The sequence below is a fragment of the Python bivittatus genome, unplaced genomic scaffold (genome assembly GCF_059951505.1).
Source record: "Python bivittatus isolate LINGU-HERP-01145 unplaced genomic scaffold, Pbiv_v1 ctg000670_np1212, whole genome shotgun sequence".
In the NCBI taxonomy this organism is placed as follows: domain Eukaryota; kingdom Metazoa; phylum Chordata; class Lepidosauria; order Squamata; family Pythonidae; genus Python; species Python bivittatus.
The window spans coordinates 2,449,724-2,473,477 of NW_028277094.1; the positions used below are offsets into that span (position 1 = coordinate 2,449,724).

Consider the following 23,754-nt stretch of genomic DNA (forward strand, 5'->3'; position numbering starts at 1 on the left):
TTAAAATGGACTTGGATGGGAGGGTCAGACACGCCCACCAGATATCATTACAGGAGGAAGGAGGGGAATATTAGATGAGACAAACAATACCCAAAAGAAGAAACTATTTCCATTTCATGTCAAAAGAGCTGCCTGGGAAAACAATCATTAAAACACACACACACGTTTCCCTCTCAAAAGTGATGCTGCCTTCTAAGATTAATCACAATCAAGCAAGGATTAATTGCCAAGTTGAGATGTGTTAAGGTTGAGAAGGAAGAGGTGATGGGCCTTTGGCTCTGATGGCTTTTCTCAGAATGTAAATCAGTGTTCCTCAAACTTGGCCACTTGAAGATGTGTGGACTTCAACTCACAGACTGGCTGGGGAATTCTGGGAGTTGAAGTCCACACATCTTCAAGTAGCCAAGTTTGAGGAACACTGCTGTAAATGGACCTGTTCAGTACCACTGAACTGTCCGCCTTCAGTGGTACTGACTGAGATTTACGGTAGTTAAATGGGAGTTGAAGTCCACATTGGGAGTTAACTGGGAGTTGAAGTCCACACATCTGGGAGTTGAAGTCCACACATCTTCAAGTGGCCAAGTTTGAGGAACACTGCTGAATATGGACCTGTGAACTGTCCGCCTTCAGTGGTACTGACTGAGATTTACAGTAACCTGGAGGCAGCTACAGGGAAAGTAGGGGGGTGGATCAGGAAGGGGAGGGGTGCTGGCCCTGGAGGGTGGGGGCTGCAATTCCAATCTGGCTGCAGGAAGCTGCCTGGTGATGTGGTGGAAGGAATCTTTTGAGGTTTTTTTGGAGGGTGTTGTGGGGGGCAGAGAGCCGGTTTGGCGTAGGAGTTAAGGCACCAGGCTAGAACTGGAAGACCGTGAGTTCTAGTCCCGCCTAGGCACAAAGCCAGTGGGGTGACCCTGGGCCAGGCACTTTCTCTCAGCCCTAGGAAGGAGGCAATGGCAAGCCACTTCTGAAAAACCTTGCCAAGAAAACTGCAGGGACTTGTCCAGGCAGTCTCTGAGAATCAGACGCGATTGAACAGATTAAAAAAAGGGGGGGATGGAAGACATTCACCTCCCCAAGGACGTTCCTTTCCACTCCTTAATGTATAAAGCAAAGCAAAGCAATGGTCCTTCAAATCTGTCCGTCTGGCCCAGCTCTTTCCTTGGGTGCCATTCCTTCTTGACTAAAGATGGCCATCTTCTCCAAAAGCTATTCTTCACTCTACAGCAGAAAACACAGCTGCTGCCTATGAGCCCAATTCAAGGAATTGACATTAACTACAAATACAGAGACTGTACGTCTTTTTATATATATATAGGACAGTCCTTTATTTCAGAAAGCTGTCCTTTGGGTTTATTTATTCTTCAAAAACCCACTTTTGCCCTTTATTTTGGTCGTTTAACTCTGACCGTACAAAGGGCACCGCTTCGTGCACAGTCTTTCACCTTCATGTGAAAACTCTGGCAATCGAATGGTCTTTTTAAAATAAATGTACATATACTCTTTGATTTTAGATATTTTGTATCAGAATACGCATGTTGGTAAAGTTTTTCTTGGTTTTGCTCTTGAATTTCCCTTGGTAAACCAAAGTTCTAAAGACAAACAATTCAACTTTTTTATCTTTACGAACCTCTTTCAGATTTGCCCCTTTTTCAGGTTTGTCCTTTATTTTTTTCCAAGAAAGTATGATCACCGTATCTATATACCCCCAACTTCTTATGACCTATAGTCTCGACTACGTCTCCCAATATCACCTGCCTGTAAGCTACGATCCACTGTTGGTCTGATTTGCAGCCTGAAAGACCAGAGACTTCTCCATGGTGGCAGCCCATTTCTGGAGCTTCCTGCCTGGGGAAATACAGCGGTTCCTGCCCCCAACTGTCTCATTTTCAACAAAAACGAAAGGTGTATTTGTTCACTCAGGCCTCTGCTGAGTAGCAACTGCTTCGGGGTCACTCTGCTTTTTAAATGGATACGCTCGTACTTTTATTGGTTTATGCCAAACTATTTTAGTGTTGAGCGCTGCGTTGACTGTTTTTATTGGACTTGGTTTTATTATTCTTTTTTCTACAACTTGGAGGGGGAAGGAAAAAGACGATAAAGATGAAACAACAACAGCAATAATAAACAGATTGGCATTTTGTTGGCTCGCTGTGTGCTGTGGAACTATCAGCAAGAGATCAGAGATTCATTCGCTACAGAGAAGGCACTTTCCTGCAATTCAGATGGATGTTTGCCCCAGTTCACAGGTAGGTATTCAAGGTTACTTAGCCTCTAAACATGCAGGTGGACAGGTCAGATCAGGATGACAATGTTACTGGGAGGTGAATTAAACATCTCTCCCCACCCCCAGCTCAGAGGCCTGCTTGCGCTCGGGTCCCAGGGCTGAAATTCAGCAGCAAAACAGCTGCATTTTGGCACCATAATCCTCCCCACTCCCCAAAATTAAGAGTGAAAACAGGGACAGGGGTCTTGTGAGAAGCAGACGACGTCCATTCCTACCTAAAGGAGTTTTTATGCCAGCCCAAACAGTCCTTTTTCTTTTTAAACATGCCTTGTACAGATGGTTTATGGGGATGGTCTGCTTCTGAGACTGTTTGAAAAGAAGATAATATGTCCTTTAATCGAGGCATGTTGCAGTCACCAGCAGCATTGGAAGATCTTGAGGTCAGGAGCAGTTTCTCCTATTTTGAATACCCACGCTGAGAATATGTTTAAAGAAACCTATACCTGGAGAGTGCTTCTCCTATTACCAAATATAAAACAGCAACCGTTTGGATTACTTTCATCAATAAGGGTTCGGATTTTCCAGAAAGCCCCAGCACCTGCCACTGAAGACAAAAGCTATGCCTCAGCCAGTGAAATGCTGTTTAATTCTTAGTGACTTACAAAGGAGAGAATTTGGCGCAAACGGCTTTCTCCCACCAAAACCAACTGGGATTTGATTGGATCCTGGAGCCTTTTTCTCATCAGTCCCGTTACGCTGCTTGACATTATTCCCATTTTACAGATGAAACCCCTCCAGCCCAGCTTCCTGTCTCCACATGTTTGGCTTCAGAGTTTTGCAGAGGGACATGCACGCAGACTCTGGGGAATAATAAAGAGTTCATTGACTCCTATTTCCTGTCGCTCTTTCCCACCCTCCAGCGGTTTAAAGTTTCAATTCTCCGCCAGTTTGGAACGGTTCTTCTCCAAGGCTACAGTCCAAACCCAGGAAGTATCTGTACTCCACCCTGTGGCTCCTTCCTGCGTGCCGAATTCAATCCTAAATGATGTTCTGGGTTTAGGTTTCATTTATTCTCCCACTCCTAATTCCCTGTATCTGGAACTCTAGCCGATGAATCATCCCCACATTTCTCACATCCCAAAGTCACTACAAAAGGAGAAGAAGGATCCAACTGCAACAGGAGACTATGGCCCCTTAGATGCACAGCTTCCGTCTGAGATAGGACATTTAACTCTTTATTTCCCTGACTTATTGGTAGCATCAGAGGGCTGAATCCAAATGATGCAGAAGAGCATCAAACTAAGACCAAGGAGCTCCCTTTAAATTCTCCCTTGGAAGTGAAACTCAGTAGATGACCTCAGCCTGCCTAAATATATCCTAGTACAAAGCAAAATCCTTTGAACAGGTATTACTGTCATCCACAAGTTACCAAGAATGTAGGCTTCCTCAACCTGGTGTGCTCCAGATGTGATACGCAGTAGGTTCTATGTTGTGACCAGATGGGAGCCATAGTTCAACACATCTGGAGTTCAACCAGGTTGGAGAAAGTTGCAACAGCCAGACCTGTATTGCAACTAGGACACAGTTTTCACAGCAAAAGTTCTGCCAGAACTTTATTCCTATTTTACAGATGGCAACTGAGACCGAGAGAAGGACTCCACCAGGGATCATAATGCGAATCTATGACAGGGGCCTTCTGAATTAGGGGTGGACAACATTTATGGGGTTGGGGACTGCCGCTCAACCTTCCAAACATCTCTCTAGGAAGCCATCCAGCAATGTGGTGATGTCACTGGAACAACCAGGACACTCTTTTTCCAGCCCAGTATATTAGTTAGGATTTTAAGGGTGGAAAGCATGAAAATGCAAACTCGTCTGATTCCCCTTAAAACCTTCCCAGCTCAAAACCGCCCTTTCCAAGGTCATGGTGGAAAATTGGGGGATATTAAGGATGAGAAGGGAAAGACAACATCTGCCTTCTTGAGAACTCCTTCACCCTTAACCTTGAAAACTTTGGAGAAGAACCACAAAATGTCACGGCTCTCAGTGTGTTCTCAGAGTGCCGGACGCCATAATATGGCCCACAGATTAATCCCATTCCTTTCCTAAAGCCATCCACTATTCTTCATTGCTTGCTTTCTTCAGAGACGAAATAGCCAGCTGTCTATTGTAAACTTCCACCAATATTCAAGTTGAACATTCTGTATGGATCCGTTTCTTATTTATCATGGATTGTTGCAAGATACTTGATCATCGCCAACCTATGAAAGATAGGCTGAAGGCAAATGAACCCTCCTCTCTCTTTTGAAATGCATGAGTCAGGGACCAAACACTCTAGTTGAAATTGTAGCATTGCTTTATATGTCTGTGAACTTTCAGAGATTTCTGGGTTGACTAGTTTGAAGCCAATTCAAAGAGCGGGATGCAACGTTCTATCTTTCTGCCAATTTATCATTTGTGTACAGTGAGGGTAACATACATTACGCACTTAAAAAAAAAAAAGATTAATTGGACTGTGGCTCAAGTATGAGGCTCTGGTTTTTATTTGTAAAAGACCCAAAAATTTGGCATCCTCATATTAAAGGGCTGTCTAGATCGACGTGAATCATCCTTAGAGATCTTTGCTCATTACTGGGGAATATGAAGTCGATGAACATCAACAACGGGGCCTACCCACAAATCTTCTAGTTCTTCCTTCGCCTGTTCTGAAACAGATTCTGAAATAAAAATTCTTCTTTCTGCTCTTTATTATTTTTCCCTGCTTCTTCCTGTTTTATGCTGGTTTTTGTGTTTTAAGAGATGTCACTTGAGACCTGTGGCAGTGTTTCTCAACCTTGGCAACTTTAAGAGGCACGGACTTCAACTCCCAGAATTCCCCAGCCAGCAAGCTGGCTGGGGAATTCTGGGACTTGAAGTCCGCGCCTCTTAAAGTTGCTAAGGTTGAGAAACACTGCCTTATGGTGTACTGTTTGGATTTTTCTCTGAAATCTGCCCTGTCAGCTGCTCACTTGGAAGGAGAAAGGGAACTATGTCAAGAGAGAAGGAAATACTAACCACTAGGGCTGAACGTCTTGTCTCCAAATAAACAGCCCCCCCCCAAAGGGTTATGTTTGGCCAGACTAACATTAAGTTTGGACAGAGGAAGGCCCATCTGTACCCCAGCCCCAAACGTCTCGGCAGCTTCTTGTCCCAAACACATCGCTTTCCTTCTGCCCCACTGATGGGGCTGATCAAAGTGCAGGGCTGCCTGGAGCAGAGGAACTCACAGCGGGGCAGTGTCAAAAGCAATCCAAGCTCCAAGGTTTGAACGGGACGGTCTGCAACCAGAGGCACCTTTTATATTTCTTTAGTTCCTTGGCTGAGAAATCCTGAAGCTTCTTGACCTGCTGTGTCAAGTCCGCAGCGCAAAGAACCTTGTAAGAAATCGACAGCTGACGAGAAGAAAGCAGGTATCCACCAGTTAGAAATAAAAGAAGCATAACGAGGGTTCTGGGGGGTGAAATCCAGCCTCTCTGGAGGCCAACAGGTTGCAACCCGCTCAGCTAGCCCATCCCTTGCTGAAAGCAGTCCACCGGGCAACAGAGAGCCGCGCAACACCCTTTCCTTCACGCCTTCCCCACCACGCATCACAGCATCATCTCTGTTACTCTCCTCTGAACCTGCTTCAGTTAGAACGCAGAGTCCCAGACTCCCCATACCGCATGACTGGGGCACCAGAACCCAGCCAACCCGGGTTCCCACCCCGGGAAGCCGTAATACTCTCCACGCGATGTGGTCACAGAGGCAAAGTCCGGCTCTACCTCCCCAGAAGTGGCAGGGGTTTTGACCAAGCAAAAGGGGCTCTTCCCAGCCCCAAGAGGGGTGGGTGGGTGGGCGTCTTTCCAGAGGCATTCAAGGCCGCACACAGGCGCATCAACACTGAATTAAGCCCCAGCATTTGCCTTGCTTCGTTGCCCTGGTCTCAAGACACTGTTCAGGATACTGGGGGGCAGAGCCATCCTTGCAGCCCAAAGGAACGCCGGCTTGCAAGAGGGATGCCTCCCCCCCTAATCGGGCGAGTCCTCCCCTTCTCCTCCAGCCCCCAGAACCTGGATGGACAGCTTCCCAGGCACTTCTCACCCCCCCCCCCCGCCCCCAGGAGACTGCCAAAAACGGAAGGGAAGAAAGCAAAGCAACGCGAAAGCAACGGCTCCCACCGCTGAAGCCTCGAAATGGCAAAGGGGAAAGCCTCTGAGCGTGAGCAAAGTTTTTTCCCCTGTTCTTCCTCACGAAAGAGCCAACCTAGGGAGTTGCAGAAACTCTCTTGGGTGACGGCTTGGGACTGCGGAGAGACCCCTGAAGCCCACCGCCTTTCCTTTGCGTTAACCCCTTCCTCCGCGCTCGCCGGGAGGGGTTGCCAGCTCGCTCGCTCTTCCCCGCCCCTCCTCCCCCGGCGCCCCCCCCGCTCCATCTCGCCTTACCTGGCTCCGGAGAAGCCCCGGGGCGGAGCAGGCCACGCACGCGGCGGAGGCGCCCCCGCAGGCGGTGGGCGCGGCGGGAGAGCTCCAGCAGGCGGCCTTCCAGGTCGCCCAGCAGCGCCGCCGAGTGGCCGCACAGGTCGGCCAGCTGGCGGAGCAGGGCCAGCGTCGTCAGGCCGCACACCTCGTGGAGCTGGGCCAGCGGCAGCGCGGCCAGGCGCGGGGCCGCGGCCGCGGAAGGGAGCAGCCGGCGGGGCTCCACCGTGCGCTTCCAGAAAGGCATCGCGCCGCCTTGCCGAGGAGGGCTCCGCCGTCGCGGCTCGAGGGCCGGCGGGTGCCAGGTTCCGCGCGGCCGCAGGCGGGGCGGAAAGCCGGGGGGGGGGCGCCCCGTCGGTCGTCGGCCCGAGCGCGCCCCGCGCCTTCTCAGAGCCGCCCAGAAGCGCCTCGCCTCGCCTCGCCTCGCCGCGCCGGAGGGGCCCGAGGGGAACGGCCCGGGGAATCTTCGAGGGCTCCCTGGCCAAGCGGGCGACCGTCGGCGATCCTGGGCGATCGCGAGGGTGCTGTTCCTTCCCAGCCTTCCAAGACCGCGCCTTCGTCTCTCTCTGGCCCGCCGGCGGAGCTGGAGGGGGGAATCGTCCAGGGCGCTGCCAGCCCAGCCTTTCGAGGAGCCGAGTCGCAGAAGACAGCTCCCTTGGCGGCGCAGTTGGACGGGGCGGCTCTGCCGTTGGGATCGCGGCTCCGTGAGGGGTGCAGCTCCAGCGCCCGACGGAGATCAGCCGGAATGGACCGCTTTGGGGAAGGAAACGGACGCGCAAAAGAGCTACACACACGAAAAACCCGCCTCTCCCTGGCTGGCCGTCAAACGCACTCGGGAGCGAGGCATTGAAAAGGGACGTTTCAGTCTATTTCTTCTCCTCTTTTTTAACCCGGCGTGCGAGGTTTCCGATGCTGGTCTACCAAACAGGGCTGTCGTGAGGATTGAGTGGAAAAGAAGGGGATCGCGCTGGGGAGAAGGTTGGGATCGTCGCTTAAGGAACAAACATGAGTAGAGGCAGCTGAAAACAAGGACTTTAAACAAAAATCTGGACGCCGGCATGAGAGGCAGACCGCAGCACACTTTTTGTACGTGCTCAGAGTTACTTTTCGAATTTCTCAGCTCCGTGATTCCCCTCGGGATGCGCAACAAGCGGGTGGGGTCTTCTGCACTGCGCACCCCAATGGAGCGCGAGAACAAAATAAGTTTAATCTTACGATGCTATTATGTTAACGCAGCATTTTCCAACCTGGGCATAGGGCGTGTCGTCTCTCATTTGGGGACATTATTACCTGATCATTTCTGCTGGATCTGATCGCTTTAAGGCAACCCCCGCCCCCTTGCCCCCGGCTTTAAATAGGATGCCTGAAAGTCCTCTCTGAGTCGAGCTCAAGTCTCTTTTCTCCATAGTTTTCTTGGCACGATACGAATTCCTTAAGGCTCCAGAAACCTCGTGCCCAATGACAGAGTTGGAACATGGGCTAGATCTTGCACGGGTTGCAAAAAGTAGAAAAAAGTAAAATTCTAAAGATGGGGTTATCGTGACACCTGCTGGCCATGGTGTAAACAGCATCACCACGGGCCTAGCTGGCCTATGGACATTTCAAAATTCAAGGCCAACTCAAAGTCACAGAAGATGCCCGAGACTTTACATATCACTGTTTCCATTTGGAGTGCCACACACGATCTCTGTTGATTTCAATGTATGTTGAGTCTGAAAGTCTAAAGCAGTGTTTCTCAACCTTGGCAACTTTAAGATGAGTGGACTTCAACTCCCAGAATGGGAGGCTGGGGAATTCTGGGGAATGCTGGCTGGGGAATTCTGGGAGTTGAAGTCCACTCATCTTAAAGTTGCCAAGGTTGAGAAACACTGTCTAAAGTAACAAATGCCAAACACAAATGATTGTATTTACTTCAATGGGTTCAACTGGTGGAAACAGCTGGAGACCTTGTGTGGGCTCAGAAGCTAAGCAGAGTTGGTTTGGGACGTGTAGAAAGAATATCAGGGCTGTAGGAAACAGGAAAACACTTAAGCATGGCTGCCAAGAAAATTACATCCAGTCACCAGGAACCAAATCCGAAGAAGGCTTTATTGGATTGGACTATTATTTAATCAGAATGTAATAATGATTCTTCATTATTAATTAGTTATACCACTCAGAGTCACTTTTTTGTGGGATGGGTGGCCACGTACATTTGATTGATTAATAAATAAATAAATTAGCAAGTGAAGCCGAGAGTTCTGTGGGGTCAGACCAAAGTCCTTTGTAACTTCTTTCGCACAGGTCGCCGGTGGGAACCCTGCAGGGGCTGGATTCACACATTGCTCTAAGACACAGTTTGCACTGCTAAATGACAATGAGCATCTGTAAAGCTCTGAGTGATGACTTTCACTCAGCAATAACTTTGCTGTGGGGTGAGCTTCTACCCTGAGAGCAATAACTTCTCAACAAGGTTTGAGGAATTTAACAAGAATAATGCAGACACACTGCCTCTGCACGTGGAAGCTTGCTATAACCCTCATGACTGATTTCTATTGGTGGATTAACGGTCTTCTGTGGATTTATGGAGTTCCCTTTTAAATCTATCTAAGCTAGCAATAGTCACCACATCTGGGACTGGATTCTAGACATCCAGTCTGTTACAAGGATGGGTACATTTCCATTTCTGTGGATTAAGCAGAAATCTGAGCTATAAGAGTAATGGGATTTTTCAGTGGGGAAGTGCTCTCGTTCAGGATTCCACCCATGTCCTGCTTCAGGAAAACCCACCCCTGACTTTTGGTCCCCACGTTCATGTCACCTTCAGTCACCATCAGGGATTCTGTGTTCTCCAAGGAAAGCATTTTTTACTATTTTTTTTTATAGCTCACAAGCATTGATCTAGTGTCAGACAAATGGGAACCGCTGCAAAGATGAGCGGTGATGTTCATCTGGGCCTGGAAGTCAAATCTTTGGAGGAGAGATAGAAGACGGGAGCCTGTTTCACCTTGAGAAGGAGGAGGGATACGACGGCCTCTTCAAGTATCTGTTGTGGGTCACCCAGGAGAAATCCAATAAAAGTTCTCTATTGTCCCAAACTACAGAACACAGAATAACCATTGCAAGTTATAGGAAAGCAAAGTCAGTGAAGTGTTAGGAAAAAGTAACAGTACAAACAATTGGACCAGTGTTTCTCAACCTTGGCAACTTTAAGATGCGTGGACTTCAACTCCCAGAATTCCCCAGCCAGCCATGCTGGCTGGGGAATTCTGGGAATTGAAGTCCACGCATCTTAAAAGTTGCCAAGGCTGAGAAACACTGGATTGGACTATAGACCCAATTCCTTACAGCAGTGACAAGCTTTCCCCTTAGATCTGCTCAAACAGGCTGGTTGGATAGATCTTTCTCTGACATGCTTTAATTTGGCTTCTTCCTGAGCCGAGCTTTAAATTCAGTACCCAAAATGGCCCTTCTAACCCCACAATTTTACAGTTCCTTCCATAGCTATCAACTATTTTTATCTCCTGAATTCTTGCATTGCTCAGCTACAGAGAGCAAAACACACTGAAGTTCCCCAAAACAGTTTTCTTTTTGACGACCCAGGGCAAAACAAGCAATTTTCCTGTTTAGAAAGCGATCGGTGCTGATACACCAGCTGGATCCCAGCTTGGAACTTCATCTTCTGCTGTGGTTTCTATTGATTTCCTTTCATTAGCACGCAGGAGGAGAAAAAATGTCACTCAGCAGCAATCAATCAATGCCAGTTCCGTTTGGGATGACAAATGCCTTTTCTCACTTTAACTTGGTCGATCAAGCTGGTAAAGCACCTAGACTATGCAGGTATTTTAAAAAACATGCCAAGGGCATATCTAAGGGGCTGGCCTGTCGCCATACATGTTCTTCGGGGTCCTCCTTGAGGACTGCTAGCGCATCTCAAACAATACCAGTTTCAATGGCTATCTGCTCATGCCAATTCTGGATCCCGTGGCATTGAAGTTCCAGTAACTTTCACGAATGTCAGAATATTCACATTTTAAAATGTCATGCAGGCAGTCCTCGCTTAATGACCACAATTGGGACCGGCATCTCCATCATTGAGTGAAGCGGTCATTAAGTGAGACTCCCACATGACTGCTTCGCTCAATGACTGCAGTCTGGGCACTCCCAGTTGCATTTGTTAAGCGATCCCCTGGGTCGTTAAGTGGGTGGAGCGAAAGAGCTCCTCCCAGAGAGCAGCCCTTTCACTCTCAAAAGTTCCTGCAGCCCGCTGAAGGGTTTCCCCTCCCCTCTGTGCATGGAGGGGAAATCCTTCACGGGGCTGCAGGAATGGACCTCAGATCTTCAGGATTTGAGCTCCATTCTTGCAGGTCACTGATGGATTTCAGTTCCCCTCCACTTGCAACCTTCCTTGCTGGCTTCCTCACTGACTTTCTGGGGAAGCCGGCAGAGAAGATTGCAAATGGCGATCACACGATTGCAGGGCGCTTGGCAACCAGTCATAAATGTGGCCACATGACTGCGGAGGGGGGCGTCGTGATGTTTTATGATGGCTGGAAGTGCTTTACGGGCCACAAAGGATCCTTTCCAAGGCCATCATAACTTTGAACCGTTGTTAAACAAGTGGTCATTAAGTGAGGACTACCTGTACTTAGGAATATGCCTAGGAGCAAATCAGCTTCTTTCTCTGTCTTGCATGGAGATGTGGTGTTGCTGCTGTTGTTGTGGCAGAAACAACCCTTCTCCATCATCTGCTCCTTGACCTGCTTTCAACAAGAGATGGTGAGGATTTCTGCATGCAAAGGACGTAACCCATCTATTGAGCATTCTCTTAACAGTCCACATCTTGCTTCCGACCTTGAGCTTTCAGGAATCTCTCCTTTCGGGAGTCTCCCCAGCAACACTGACCATTTTCGAAAGCAGCAGTGAGACCTTGTGTCCAATTCTTGCACAGGTTCCCTTTCTGTAGCCAAGGGCACAACAGTGCATGCGTAGAGTTGAAATATTTCTCAACTTCCCTTCTGTGGTTAATATACTGATTGACACTCCATCCTTTCCCCAAGAATTGTAGGATGGTGTATAGAGTTATCTAATTTTGTTACTGATATTTATTACTATCCCAACAATCTTCTAAGGCAGAATTGGTCTGAGAGAGACAGATTAACCTAAAGTCACCCATGGGACAAACTGGGTCTTGAGCCCAGATAATGATGCAGGTAAGTGCTTCCCATCTTGGACTTAGCAGTTTTCCAGGGATACCATTTACGTTTCACTCCAGTTTCCATGATCCCAACCTTTACAACTGCTTCTATGCTCCTGAAGTTAGAGCAAACAAATGACTATTTTCTCACCCTAAGGATGAGAGCTATGAATATGTATTTTAATCTTACTTAAGGCATCATGTGGGAAGGGAAGGGAAGGGAAGGGAAGGGAAGGGAAGGGAAGGGAAGGGAAGGGAAGGGAAGGGAAGGGAAGGGAAGGGAAGGGAAGGGAAGGGAAGGGAAAAGAGGTAGGGAGAAAGGGAAGGAAGAAAATAAAGCAATTTGAAGAAGCGGTTGAAGACCAGATGCAGCTACCCCATCACCTGTTATTCTGAACTATCATTTGGGACTATCTCAGCTGCAGAGCCTTGCAATTCAGCCCTCCAATCCACCCCTAATCTTTCCCTGCCAATATTTATAGTTCTCAAAGATTACATTCTCTTGGGGAAGGTTGGTGTGGACATCCAAGCATAAACATCCTCAATATCTATGGTTTTTTACATCCTGAACGTAGTAAAGAAACTTTCTCGTTCCATTGCTGCTTGTCTTTGGAGAACTTAGTTGGTCTTTTTAAAAAAATAAGAACTGTTGTGGATAGTGGTGATATTAAGGATCTTGTTGCAGAAAATATAAATTGTGATCAAGCTTTTTACACAACTGGCCAGCAGAGGGAGTGAGACACCAATACACTGGCAGCCTGTGTATATATGTGTGTATCTGTGTATGTACATTTGTATAAATATACATACACACATATATAAACACACAGACACACACATAAACAAACAGCCCTGGTAGAAATTCTGACTTTTGCCCTTAAGAAGAGCAAGTTGGAAACAACATTTTTCTCCTGCAGGACAATCTCAAGCTACAAGAACAATGACACTTTCTTTGTTACTTTTCCTCATCTTTTATTTATTCTCCTCATTCTTTCCCCAGTGATATCTGAATTTCAACACAAAGTGTCCCAAAATTGGGGGGGGAAATGGTGCAAGCTGACCTGGGTCCCAATCTCAGATCCAGGTCATGATGGGCCTATTTCTTCATTAAAGGGGTAGACAGATCAAAGCAACGCTCCCTCATAGAAGGACAAGAATTGCCTCCTCTTGCTTGTTTCCAGCATCTGAGGACAAAGATATACTATTCCTAAAGATGGGGATTCTATGCTTGGTTCCAGTGATGAACAGACATTGATACAAGGAACAGAAGAATTAAATGACAAGAAGCAAGGATGGGAGGGGAAGAGTTAGGACATGATGTATCTGTGCACTGAGTATTTGAGACAGTGTTTCTCAACCTCCTCAACTTTAAGACGGATGGACTTCAACTCCCAGAATTCTGGGAATTGAAGTCCATCCGTCTTAAAGTTGAAGAGGTTGGGAAACACTGATCTGAGAGATGTTATTATGAAAATGAAAAAGGAATGACATCTCTTTGCTAAGAGGAATCCTATGGTACGGTGGTGGTGGTGGTGGTGGTGAAGAGGAGGAAGAGGATTGCTGTGTTGTATGACTGGACCAAAAAGCATCTTGGCTTCAGACTCATGAGCCTTGTCATGCCACAGGATCAGTTGGTAGAACATGCTGATCTGGAACAGAAGACTTGGCCAGATCAACTACAGGCTTTGGGCTTTGATTTCAGATTAAGCACAGGCAATCCTCCCCATTTCAATGGAATGCACTTGCAGGATGGCTCTTTCAAGCAGCAGCGGTGTCCGCTGGGTAAGTCAAAAAAGTCAAGATGGGGCCATGAGGTTGCCATCGAAGCTTTGCCTGCTCTTCCTGTATGTTGTGTGTGTGATGAAACACAGGCAGAGCTTCTGTGGCAACCTTGTGGCTCACATTTTGACTTGTTTGACCATACCCTGTGTTCACCCCTGTCAAGCAAGTAATACAACTTTGGAGTCAGAAAGCCACCCTGAGCTTTGGAATGGTAGCTCAATTGGTCCCGCTCCAAAACTGGACAAGACCAGAACGACAACAACAACAAAAAAATTGTGAGGTGGGGGGGGGATCCTACTTTATTCATTTCAGTTTAACTGAACCCAGTTAATCATAAATGCTGTTGATACAACCGTTGCCCACATATTCAATAACTTTCCTCCTTCTTTGATATTAATTCAGGAGGCAACCTTATGGTGCCCTAGATGTTTTGAAATTCAGTTTCCATCAGCCCACTGTCAACTCCACAGGTAGACCAGGCCAAAAATCAACTCCACTAGAAGGCTAAAACTACTTTTATTGAGTTAGTCTATAGCAGTGTTGTCCAAACTTGGCCACTTTAAGATGAGTGGACTTCAACTCCCAGAATTCCCCAGCCAGCCATGGCTGGCTGGGGAATTCTGGGAGTTGAAGTCCACTCATCTTAAAGTGGCCAAGTTTGGACAACACTGGTCTATTGTAACAGGATCCTGCAAGTCTAATCGTGCTGTATCTCCTCCCCCTTCTTATACTCCAGTGAATTAGGGAGGCGTCTGCCTGATCCACTTCTGAATGTTGTTTTATCTATCTATCTATCTATCTATCTATCTATCTATCTATCTATCCATCTATCTATCTATCAAAGTTATCACTGCCCATCTCATTGAAACGGCTCTGGGCGGTTTACAGCAGAGAGAAAATTCATTGAAATACAATATAAAACAGTCCTAATAATAAATAAATAGCTTCCAAGAAAGATGGGGAGTTGGCAGATAATTCCAGGGAGCATCATCAGGGGGCTAGCCACCCCCAGGGATGGGTACAGCCCATATGATCCCATGCACACTGGCAGAGCCAGGTCTTTAAACCTTTTCAGAAAGCTGGGAGGGTGGGGGGAGAATATTCCAAAGGGCGGGGGGCAACGGCAGAGAAGGCTCGCCTCCTGTTATCTTGTTTCCCAGGGCTTAAAAAATGCTTGCCAATGGCAAAAGATGGGGGGAATTATATTTAGATGGAGGTGGAGGTGGAGTCAAAAAAGTCAAGGTGGTGGCTTCAACTTTGGCGGTTGAAACTCTACTCCATTTTGTGTGCGTGACACACACCACGCACACAAAACCAGGGCAGGGCTTCGATTGTGCAGTGGTGGCCCCCATCTTGACTTTTTTGAAATTGGCCCCAATATAATCTGGCCCGAGGGCAGAACCTAAACGGGGGACTCTCTTGCCAAAGAACTGTGATTTTTAAGTATGTCTGGCTGGTTTTCTTGCGTCCATGGGAAGAGGAGGAGAGCAGTTCTGCTGATGGCAACTGGAGAAAATAAAATCTGGTTCTTTCTGTCTGTCTGTCTTTCTGGCAGCATTAGCACCGCCTGATCTGTCTTCCTGGATATGGTGGGGGCTGCACTATTCTCCCAATATAGAAGGATTTGATGGTTATCTTTCAAACTGAATAGGACTCTGTCAATCCTCATTAGCGTTCAGTAATGAGAGATTATGCAAACTCCTGACTTCCCTAACAGAAAAAGGGTAATTTTCTTTTATTTTCTTGGCTTTTTATTACACACACACACACACCCGCCACTGCTTTCTGGCAATGGGTTTTTTAAAAAAATGTTATTGTTTCTGCAATCTATTCTGATTCTATTACTGGCTGCTAATTATCTTCCCTGCATTGATCATTTCCAAAGTCTAATGAATTCTACCCAACATAGCATACCAAACAAATCAAATCCCTTTTCAACTGACACATCCATGTAGGGCTAGTTTTCTACCTGTGCTGGTTTGGGGGGGGTTGGCCCAAAATAAGGAGGTGATTTTTATTTTATTTTATTGTATTGTATTTTATTTTATTTTATTTTATTTTTTATTTTATTTATCCTCAGTCTAGATTTCATCTCTGTGTTTACTGGTGGTTTCTCATCCAAGTCTTAACCAGTTCTGATTCTGCTTAGTTTTTGTGATTGGCCAAGGTCGACGAGGCACTCATTATCTTGGCTGAATTAATCATTTCCAAAGCTTGATGAATCCTACCCAGCATTGCTGTAAAACAATTTGATGAGCAAATTCCATCAAAGGAGTCGCAACACATCAGACCTTAAAAAAAAAAAAAAACAGAGATGAGAGGAAGAGAAAGAGAGACTCTGATAGTTTGACTTTCAAATTTTGGCCATTATCCTTCATGCAGATCAGACTTAGATATCCTTAGAAGCCCCATCTTCAGCTGCTCTTTGTTATTCTGACTTCTCCTCCACATCAACCCTGCAAAGTTGATTCAAGTGTAGAATACCTGGCCCGAGCATACATTTTCTAGATCTGTCAGATGGGAAGATGGGAACTGTAGTCCAACATCTCTGGGCAGGGCCACATGGAAAAGGCTACGCTGTCTACCTTCTCTGCAAGCCTCTCTACATGAACAGATAACATTTTGTAGAGAGTAGGGAAGATGATCTTGATGGAGTTATGGAGTTGTTGCCTAGGCAAAAGGTGCTGAAACATTTTCTAAGTCCAGAGCAGTGTTTCTCAACCTTGGTGACTTTAAGATGTGTGGACTTCAACTCCCAGAATTCCCCAGCCAGCCATGCTGGCTGGGGAATTCTGGGAGTTGAAGTCCACACATCTTAAAGTTGCCAAGGTTGAGAAACACTGGCTTAGAGCAACAAGATAATATTCAGAAGTGGCTCAGGGAGACACCTCCCTCAGGGGTCTAACAAGGAGGAGGAAGCACAGCACAATCAGGATTATAGCCAGACTCAGTCAAAGTAGTTTTCACCTTCTTGTGGAGTTGATTTCTGGTCTACCTAGCGGGCCTGACCCATCTATGGAGTTTGCCTTGCTGCTGCTCAATGATTAAGTAAGTAGCAAGTACTGTTATAAATATTCTAAATGCTTCTTTTTTCTCCAAGAGGTCCTATTACGGGATTGGCCATCCTATTCTTCTACCTGTGGCTGAACTTTGGGAGATGTTGAAATCTCACAAGTTTGTGAGACAGGCCTTGCACATTTTCACACCGTGTCCCTGTCTTCTGAGATGTCAACATCTCATGATGCTGAGGTTCCTCAGGACTAAACGAGATTGCCAATCTTCTACAGGAGCAACGAAAAAATCTGTGCTCTTATGGCCCGCTTTTTCCATGCCAAAGGACACTCTGATAACAACATGATTATTATCATCAATATAATCACCTCTACTCATTGACAGAGAAAGCTAAGTCTTATTTGCTTTAGCTCTACGCCTGGGCTCAGGGGAGTCTTTTGAATCAATATTATGAATGTTTCCTCCTGATATAAGATGGTGGTAAAAGTTTAATGCTAATATTAAAATTAATAACCTGCCCATTTATGTGCTTCACCAATTTGATTACAACACACTGGCATTATGGGGGGCTGGTGACTGAAATACTGCTGGGAGTCTTTTTTATATATGGAAATAAAAAGGGGGGACTGAAAATATTTCAATGGCAGACTGGCCTCTCCGAAAGATCTGTGGAATTCTCTTACACAGCCTTGCCTTTTCTTGCTTCTTGGCCACTCTCTGGTCAGAAGGAACCATCTTTGAGCACAAGAGACACAACACTGGCTCTGTGTTGGTCAAGAGATGTATCCCTTAGAGGAAAGAAATCTTCTGGGGGCTACATTTGGTGACGCATGAGGCTGCAACAGAAGACAGGGCCAGAACCAAAAGTCAGCCAAGATAGATATCTACTTATCTCCGGGCCTGTTCTCACCACACACACATCACTGGATCAATGGAAAACTATGTTGTGGAAACACCAAAAACAGGATTAGTTAACCCAGGCCACCAATCCCCAAAGAGTTCAATTTAGGCACATGGTAAAACAGGCTCAGTCCAGTCACTCATCCCATGGGGACCTCTTAAGTGAGTCAGTTGACCACTTTGCTTACCTGGTCCTCCCAGAAAAAAAAATGGAAGAAACAGTCCTCTCCACAGAAAACGCGGAACATGGCAGCATAGAAGACACTTTCTAGAATTGATTGGCTGCAGTGGCCAAGCTACACACCTACTTATTGTTGAACTTTTCAGCTGTTGTGAGCAGTCAAGAAGCTTTCATGATTGCAGCAAGATATACATCTGATTAATACAGAAACGAGGCAATGGTGTTGCCTGCCAGTCCATGAGAAATGGGTTGTGGATGGTACAAAGTGTGGCCACTACTATCCAAGAGCAAAGGTTTATGGGGAATCATGAAAGAATGGGCAGGATCTCTGTTCCCCAAATGAGGGCTTTGGGTCCAGGTAGTGTGATGGTGGGCAGTCCGAACCATGGCTAAGGAGGTTTGACTTAGCTGATAGCTGTCAGGGTCATCCACAGGGGATGGTCAAAAAGTCAAGATTTCAACAGAGTACTAGTATTTCTTATGGTGTCTGTTTCCTGACCTCAAAGACAAGACTGGATGGGAACATTGACAATCAACTGACATCCCTCGACTCACTTTTTTTTTTTCTAAAAAATCCAGCATAGGGGAGGAAAAAAGGCACTTCAATTATTCCTTCCCAGTAAAAAAAAACAGGCCAGCCATAAGAAGCTGAAGCTGGTCTGTTCTTGGCTGTTAATTAGCAATTCCTGGCAGAAAACTAGCCAGCTGGCCTGTTTTTTGCTGGCAAGCAAGGAACAACATGCACTTTCATAACATCTGGCATGTGCAGTGCTGTCACCGTGCAAGGCCTGCCCTGCCCCAGTATCATTAGGTGGGCACGTAAAGGAGGGTCTTGTGCAGCAATGACCTGGCAGGGTGGGGTTTGCAGACATCCCTGGAAGAAACTGTCTTCTAAATCACTTGGACCGAAGCCCTGCAAAGTTTATATGCTGTTGCACGTCTCTCAAATGAAGCTCAGAGGGCAATCGGTGAAGGGGTTGCAACTGGTGGCTAACGTGAGACTCCAAAGAGACCTTGTTCCCCATCTGTGCTGCAATTTTCCGTCGTGATAAAAACAGCTTCTCAGAATCTCCCCTTTGCCTTCATGAGAATCGTGTCCTCGGGCCCAAATAGCAAAAGAGATGCTTCTAAACGTTGCAGGAGGGAAGGTGAGAAATAGATCCCCCCCCACACACACACACACAATCTCCTGGGAGTCCAGTATTTATCCCTGCTGAGAGAATGACTGATATTTCTGTGTTTGATTTTTCTTTAAAAAAGGCTAAATGCGAGGTATAAATAAAGCAGTTAATGTCACGGCTAATCCAAGCGATAAAAAAGCAGTGTGGAAGTAGGACTCCTTATCTCAGCCCACCTTTGTTCACGAACCTTTGTCCCATGGGCACAGAGGGGGAGAAGGGTTGGAAAATCCTCCAGATGAAGAAGTCATCCAAAAAGATCTAAGGCAGTTGAGAAAAACCACTTTCCAACTTGCTGTCCTGCCCTTTCTCCTTCAACTCACTTCTTGCACTGCAGACATCAGCCTGCTGTGTTCCCCATTCCTCATCAAGCGTTGGTAAAAAGGGATCAAACAGTGACAAAAGCATGGTTGGAAGCAAAGGACTATTTCCTCCTTGACAGCTAATCCCCTCAGACTCTTTCAAGGGTTTCTCCGTAGAAAGTTTTCACAAGGAAAGGGAAAGAATGGTCTTAAAAGGGAATATCTCCTGATACTTATTTTAATCGTTTGTCCGATTCCACTGCTTTACTCTTAAACTAATTAATATTCATCTGAAAGAGATTTCGCTTTATTTCTCACACTGTTCCATTTCACTGCTGGGTCAAACATTATATTCGAGATGGTTAGGTTCTGAATTTATTCTGTTGTGCTGTATTTATTTCTGTCAGCCTGGCCAGGTAAACCAGTTCTGGAAATAGACACCACGAGGAAAACTCTATTTTGTTGAAATAGGCTACGATAACCAAATCTTGAAAGCCTGGCAGAGTTTTCCCTTCCTTTCCTCTTATACCAAAGAGAGTCAAGGTGGGGCACTCTTGAACTTCTTCTTCACTCCTTCCTGTTCTCCTGAGACAAGTTCATGTTTTCCTGCAGACTGCTACATATTTTCCCCAAGGCCATCTCTGTGCTGCTCTACAATTCCCGATAGATTTGTGGGCAAGTTTTGAGGCAAGGGGGTTATATCAAGGAGGGAAAGAGTTAAACATTCCTGGGGCCTGGAAAAAGGAAGAGACATTACTGGGGCTCAAACAGACATAATGCAGCTATTGGGGAATGTTATTTTGATCTCTCTTGGGGTATTTCCTCATTGCATTTTATTGCAGCATCTAGCATTTTTTGGGCTGATAGAAAGCCTGTCTTCATTACTGATTTATTGCCACAGCGCTGGTTGGATGATGTCCATGACAAGCTTGGCTCCTGGTGACTATCTGAACAAGTCTATATACTTTTTCTGGCAGCAATATGGAAGTCATTTCCTACTGATTTCTGGGATTTGTTTTATGACCCAGAGATTTGCAGATAGGAAGGACAAACCAGGTCTGACCCTCCCTAGTTTTTTCTCAGAGCAGTCAATATCGATTGAAATGGCTTGGATCATCCAGACAAACATTCCAGAAAGACTTCATCAAAGTCCCTGTCCTTTCCCTGGGCAGGTAGGAATAAATACACTTGTGTCACCAAGTCACTTGACATTATTGCAAAAAGCATTGAGGTTTTCAAGGACAATTTTTGAAGCCCGTTATTGGGTGAAAGAAGAAAATAGTTCAGAGGAGAACCGATATATAAATAGGGATAATGAAGTCCTTGCATTTATAAATAGAAAGGACTCCGGAAGGGCTTTTTTTAAAAAATGGAGATGGGACTGAGGGGGAAGGTAACAGAGCACTTAACTCTTTTCTTGACTGTCAGTGTTTCGCTCAACATTGCCCTCCCATGCTGTTAGCCCTTCAAGATAGTCCACACAAGTAGCATAACAATGAATCCTAGCTCTGTCTTTAATGTAAGGTGACATTCACAGAATCTTGCAAGTCTGAAAGTATTTCTCCCCTCCTCTCCTTTTACTTTCCAGAAAACTAGGGAGGGTCCCTTCTGAAATGCTTCCCACACTTCCTCTCCTTCTGTGGACTGAGACATCTTTTACATGCCGGTTGCCCCATCTGCAGCTCTCCCTCTTGTCTCCCTCTTGCTTATATAGAAGTAGATTTTGATCTTCCTCTTGGCAGTTGTACATACAATTCTAATCAAACTTCTCTAAGATTTCAACATAATTCCCTTCTTTCTATAACCTGTTCTTTCTAATCTTCAAAACCATAAGTCACAAGTCATTTTCTTTTTATGCAAATAGTCCATAAGGGGTTTCCAGTCATTGATGAAGGTCAATAATGACCTTTCTCTCATCAAAGAAGTCCGTTTGGCCATCTCAGCAAGTTCTGTCAATTTCACCAACCATTTCTCCATGGTGGGTAATTCCGAATCTTTCCATCTTTGTGCACACAATAATCTCAACACAGCTATCATATATTGAAATAATCTTCCATGGCTCTTTTCTAACTCTTTATCCATCAGTCCTAAAAGGAAAAGTTCTGGCTTCAATTGAATATTAATCTTTAAAATCCCCTGTATCAAAGCATCTTTTCCTGGGACCATTTGGCAGTTTTAAGATGTTGCAAAGGGGTGCTCCATGTCTGCTCCTGCACATTCCACAACACTTCACGAGAGTGACTCCAGCTCTTTATATGATAAAAAAAGGAACCATAAATCACTCGTAGAGTTGGATTCAGGAATGATTTAACCTACAGGTCTATAGCAGGGCAGCTCCCCAGCTTTTCCAAAACTCTTCCCAACTGGCCAGACACAGGGAACATCTTGAGACATACTTGACTTTTTATGATAAGCAGATTACACAGTTATTCCAGGGAATGCTAAAGCAGAGAATCAACTTCTGCAGAAACCCCAGCAGCATTGTGAATGGGCCGAGTCGTTTTGTGGTGAAACTAAAGAAAAATCCAAGAGCTCTAATCACATGCACATTTTCAAAAGTGTATCCTTTTTTAGTCTGGGGAAATGCAGATGCTAGCGAAACTTCCCAGTAATATTCCTTCAGCTCTAGACTGGTTGGCCATGAAAAACCCAAGTCTTCTACCAGCAGACTCTCTGGTGAAATTCTCTTACATCCTGAGGTCTAAATTCAAGTCGTCTCCAATGTGCACAATTCTGCTTTATTTCTGACGACCCAACATAAAAATATATGTTTTCTGTTCCATTTCTCTGTCCTCTTTTGTGGTCTCCCAACCCTGTTTCAATGCATAGGAATAACAACTTGGAGATCAGCCTTAAGGACAAGGCACTTCTTTCCTGCATGCCTTGAGGAGATAATGCTAGCAGTAGGCTATAGTTACATTATATTAGTAAGGGAACATAATTCTTGAAATGAACAAATACCGTGCTCCTCAGAAAAGTGGCTTTGGCAGCCCAGTTAGGGAATAACTATCACCAGTGAAGTGGATTGTGAAATCCATCAGTGCCACAACCCAGGGCAATTGTCTGGATGATACCACTCCATCCCTTCCTAGTAGCCCAAGGACAGAATTTCTCTAACAGCCAAGAGATGGGAAGGCTGTCTGGGCACCCATGACTGCTGAAGGTTTTCTGTAGGCAAAGGGGCTGGTAAAAGAATGAACCGTTAAGTCAGAACAGCTACATTCCCTCTGGTGAGGTTGGTTTTCCCCAACAGATTTAACCACATCAGTTAAGGACCGAGCAGAGCATTCCATTGGGTTAATTTTATTTGTGGCTTTACTTATCATGTGAACTCTCTCCATTTGCTTAAGTCAGGATTCAATACATTGTGCAAATCCAGAAATGGGTTAATGTTGTTACTAAGTTAGACATGGTGCAAAAACCCAATCACTGCAAAACGTATGGACTATGTCCAAAGATATGGACTATGGCTGAAGGTCTTCTCCTTCTTCCTCCTTTCATTGCTTGGTCAAATCCTAATCCAAAGATAGTGGTAAACAAGAAGAAATAGGTAACAATAAAGCAAGGAAGGTTCAGGTTTGAGCAGCAAGCCCTTCCTTCTACGTGATAGATCTCACCACATTGCCAATCTCTACCACCAGCCTGGTAGTTTTTCCTTACAAAATCTGTGTGGAATAGTTGGAATCAGAGGAAGCAATTTGCCCAAAGTCTATTTGCTTTATCCACCTGTGGTCCTTTTTCAGTTAAGCCTTCTGAATGATGGCATTTGTTCTATTGTCACAGCAGTACACAGACAATTCTTAAAAAAAAAAAAAAAATCAACAACTCCAAGCAGAGTCAGGCCTGGTTAGGTTTTGGATGGGAGGCTAGCTGGAGACATGGACATCAGTAGAATAACCCAAAGGAAGGCAATGGCCATCCATTTCTAGCTTGTTGCCATGAAAACTACATGGACATGTTCAAATAGTCAACAGGAATTGAGCTGGACTTTCTCGAGGCTGTTTTTCCCTTTTGGCTCAGATATTATTCTGTTAAGTATTATATTTGTACTATATTTTCTATTCTGGCTTTAATTTATTTGTTATATATATTTTATACATTATTGTAAGCAGAATACAATAATGTATAAAATATATAGAAGAATATATTGAAGAACCAGACCCAAACAGATGCCATATTCTGTACTATTTTTATTTGATGGAACAAAATCTAGTCATCTTCATCATCACCATCAATATTCCTTATCCTAGCTGGCACCTGCTGGTCAGAGGTCTTATGCTGAAACCTTTGGGCAAGGGTCCTGTGCAAATCATTCTTTTTTTCTTCCATCTGCTATCTGATTTTTTTTACAGGCTACATTGTGGACTGAATCCTCCTGAGATCTCCTGCATGCAACGCTGGTCTATGGAATCACAGCTGCCAACATTCATTGCTCTACATTCAGTAACTGGAGAAAGATGGACTCATTCACTGCAGAGGCCTTCTATGATAAGGCAAAGAAGATCA

General features: G+C 45.4%; 1 protein-coding gene across 3 annotated transcripts in view; it reads right to left on the reverse strand.

The window, feature by feature from the left end:
- The window catches only part of NHSL2 (NHS like 2), a 77,585-nt gene extending 70,198 nt beyond the window's left edge, over positions 1-7,387 (reverse strand). For all 3 annotated transcript variants that reach the window (XM_088151515.1, XM_088151516.1, XM_088151514.1), the window contains exon 1: positions 6,685-7,387. In XM_088151515.1, coding sequence (XP_088007641.1) covers positions 6,685-6,964 — 280 coding nt within the window. In that variant the 5' untranslated portion in view covers positions 6,965-7,387. The remainder of the gene's footprint in view (positions 1-6,684) is intronic.
- Between the last annotated feature and the right edge of the window lie 16,367 nt (positions 7,388-23,754).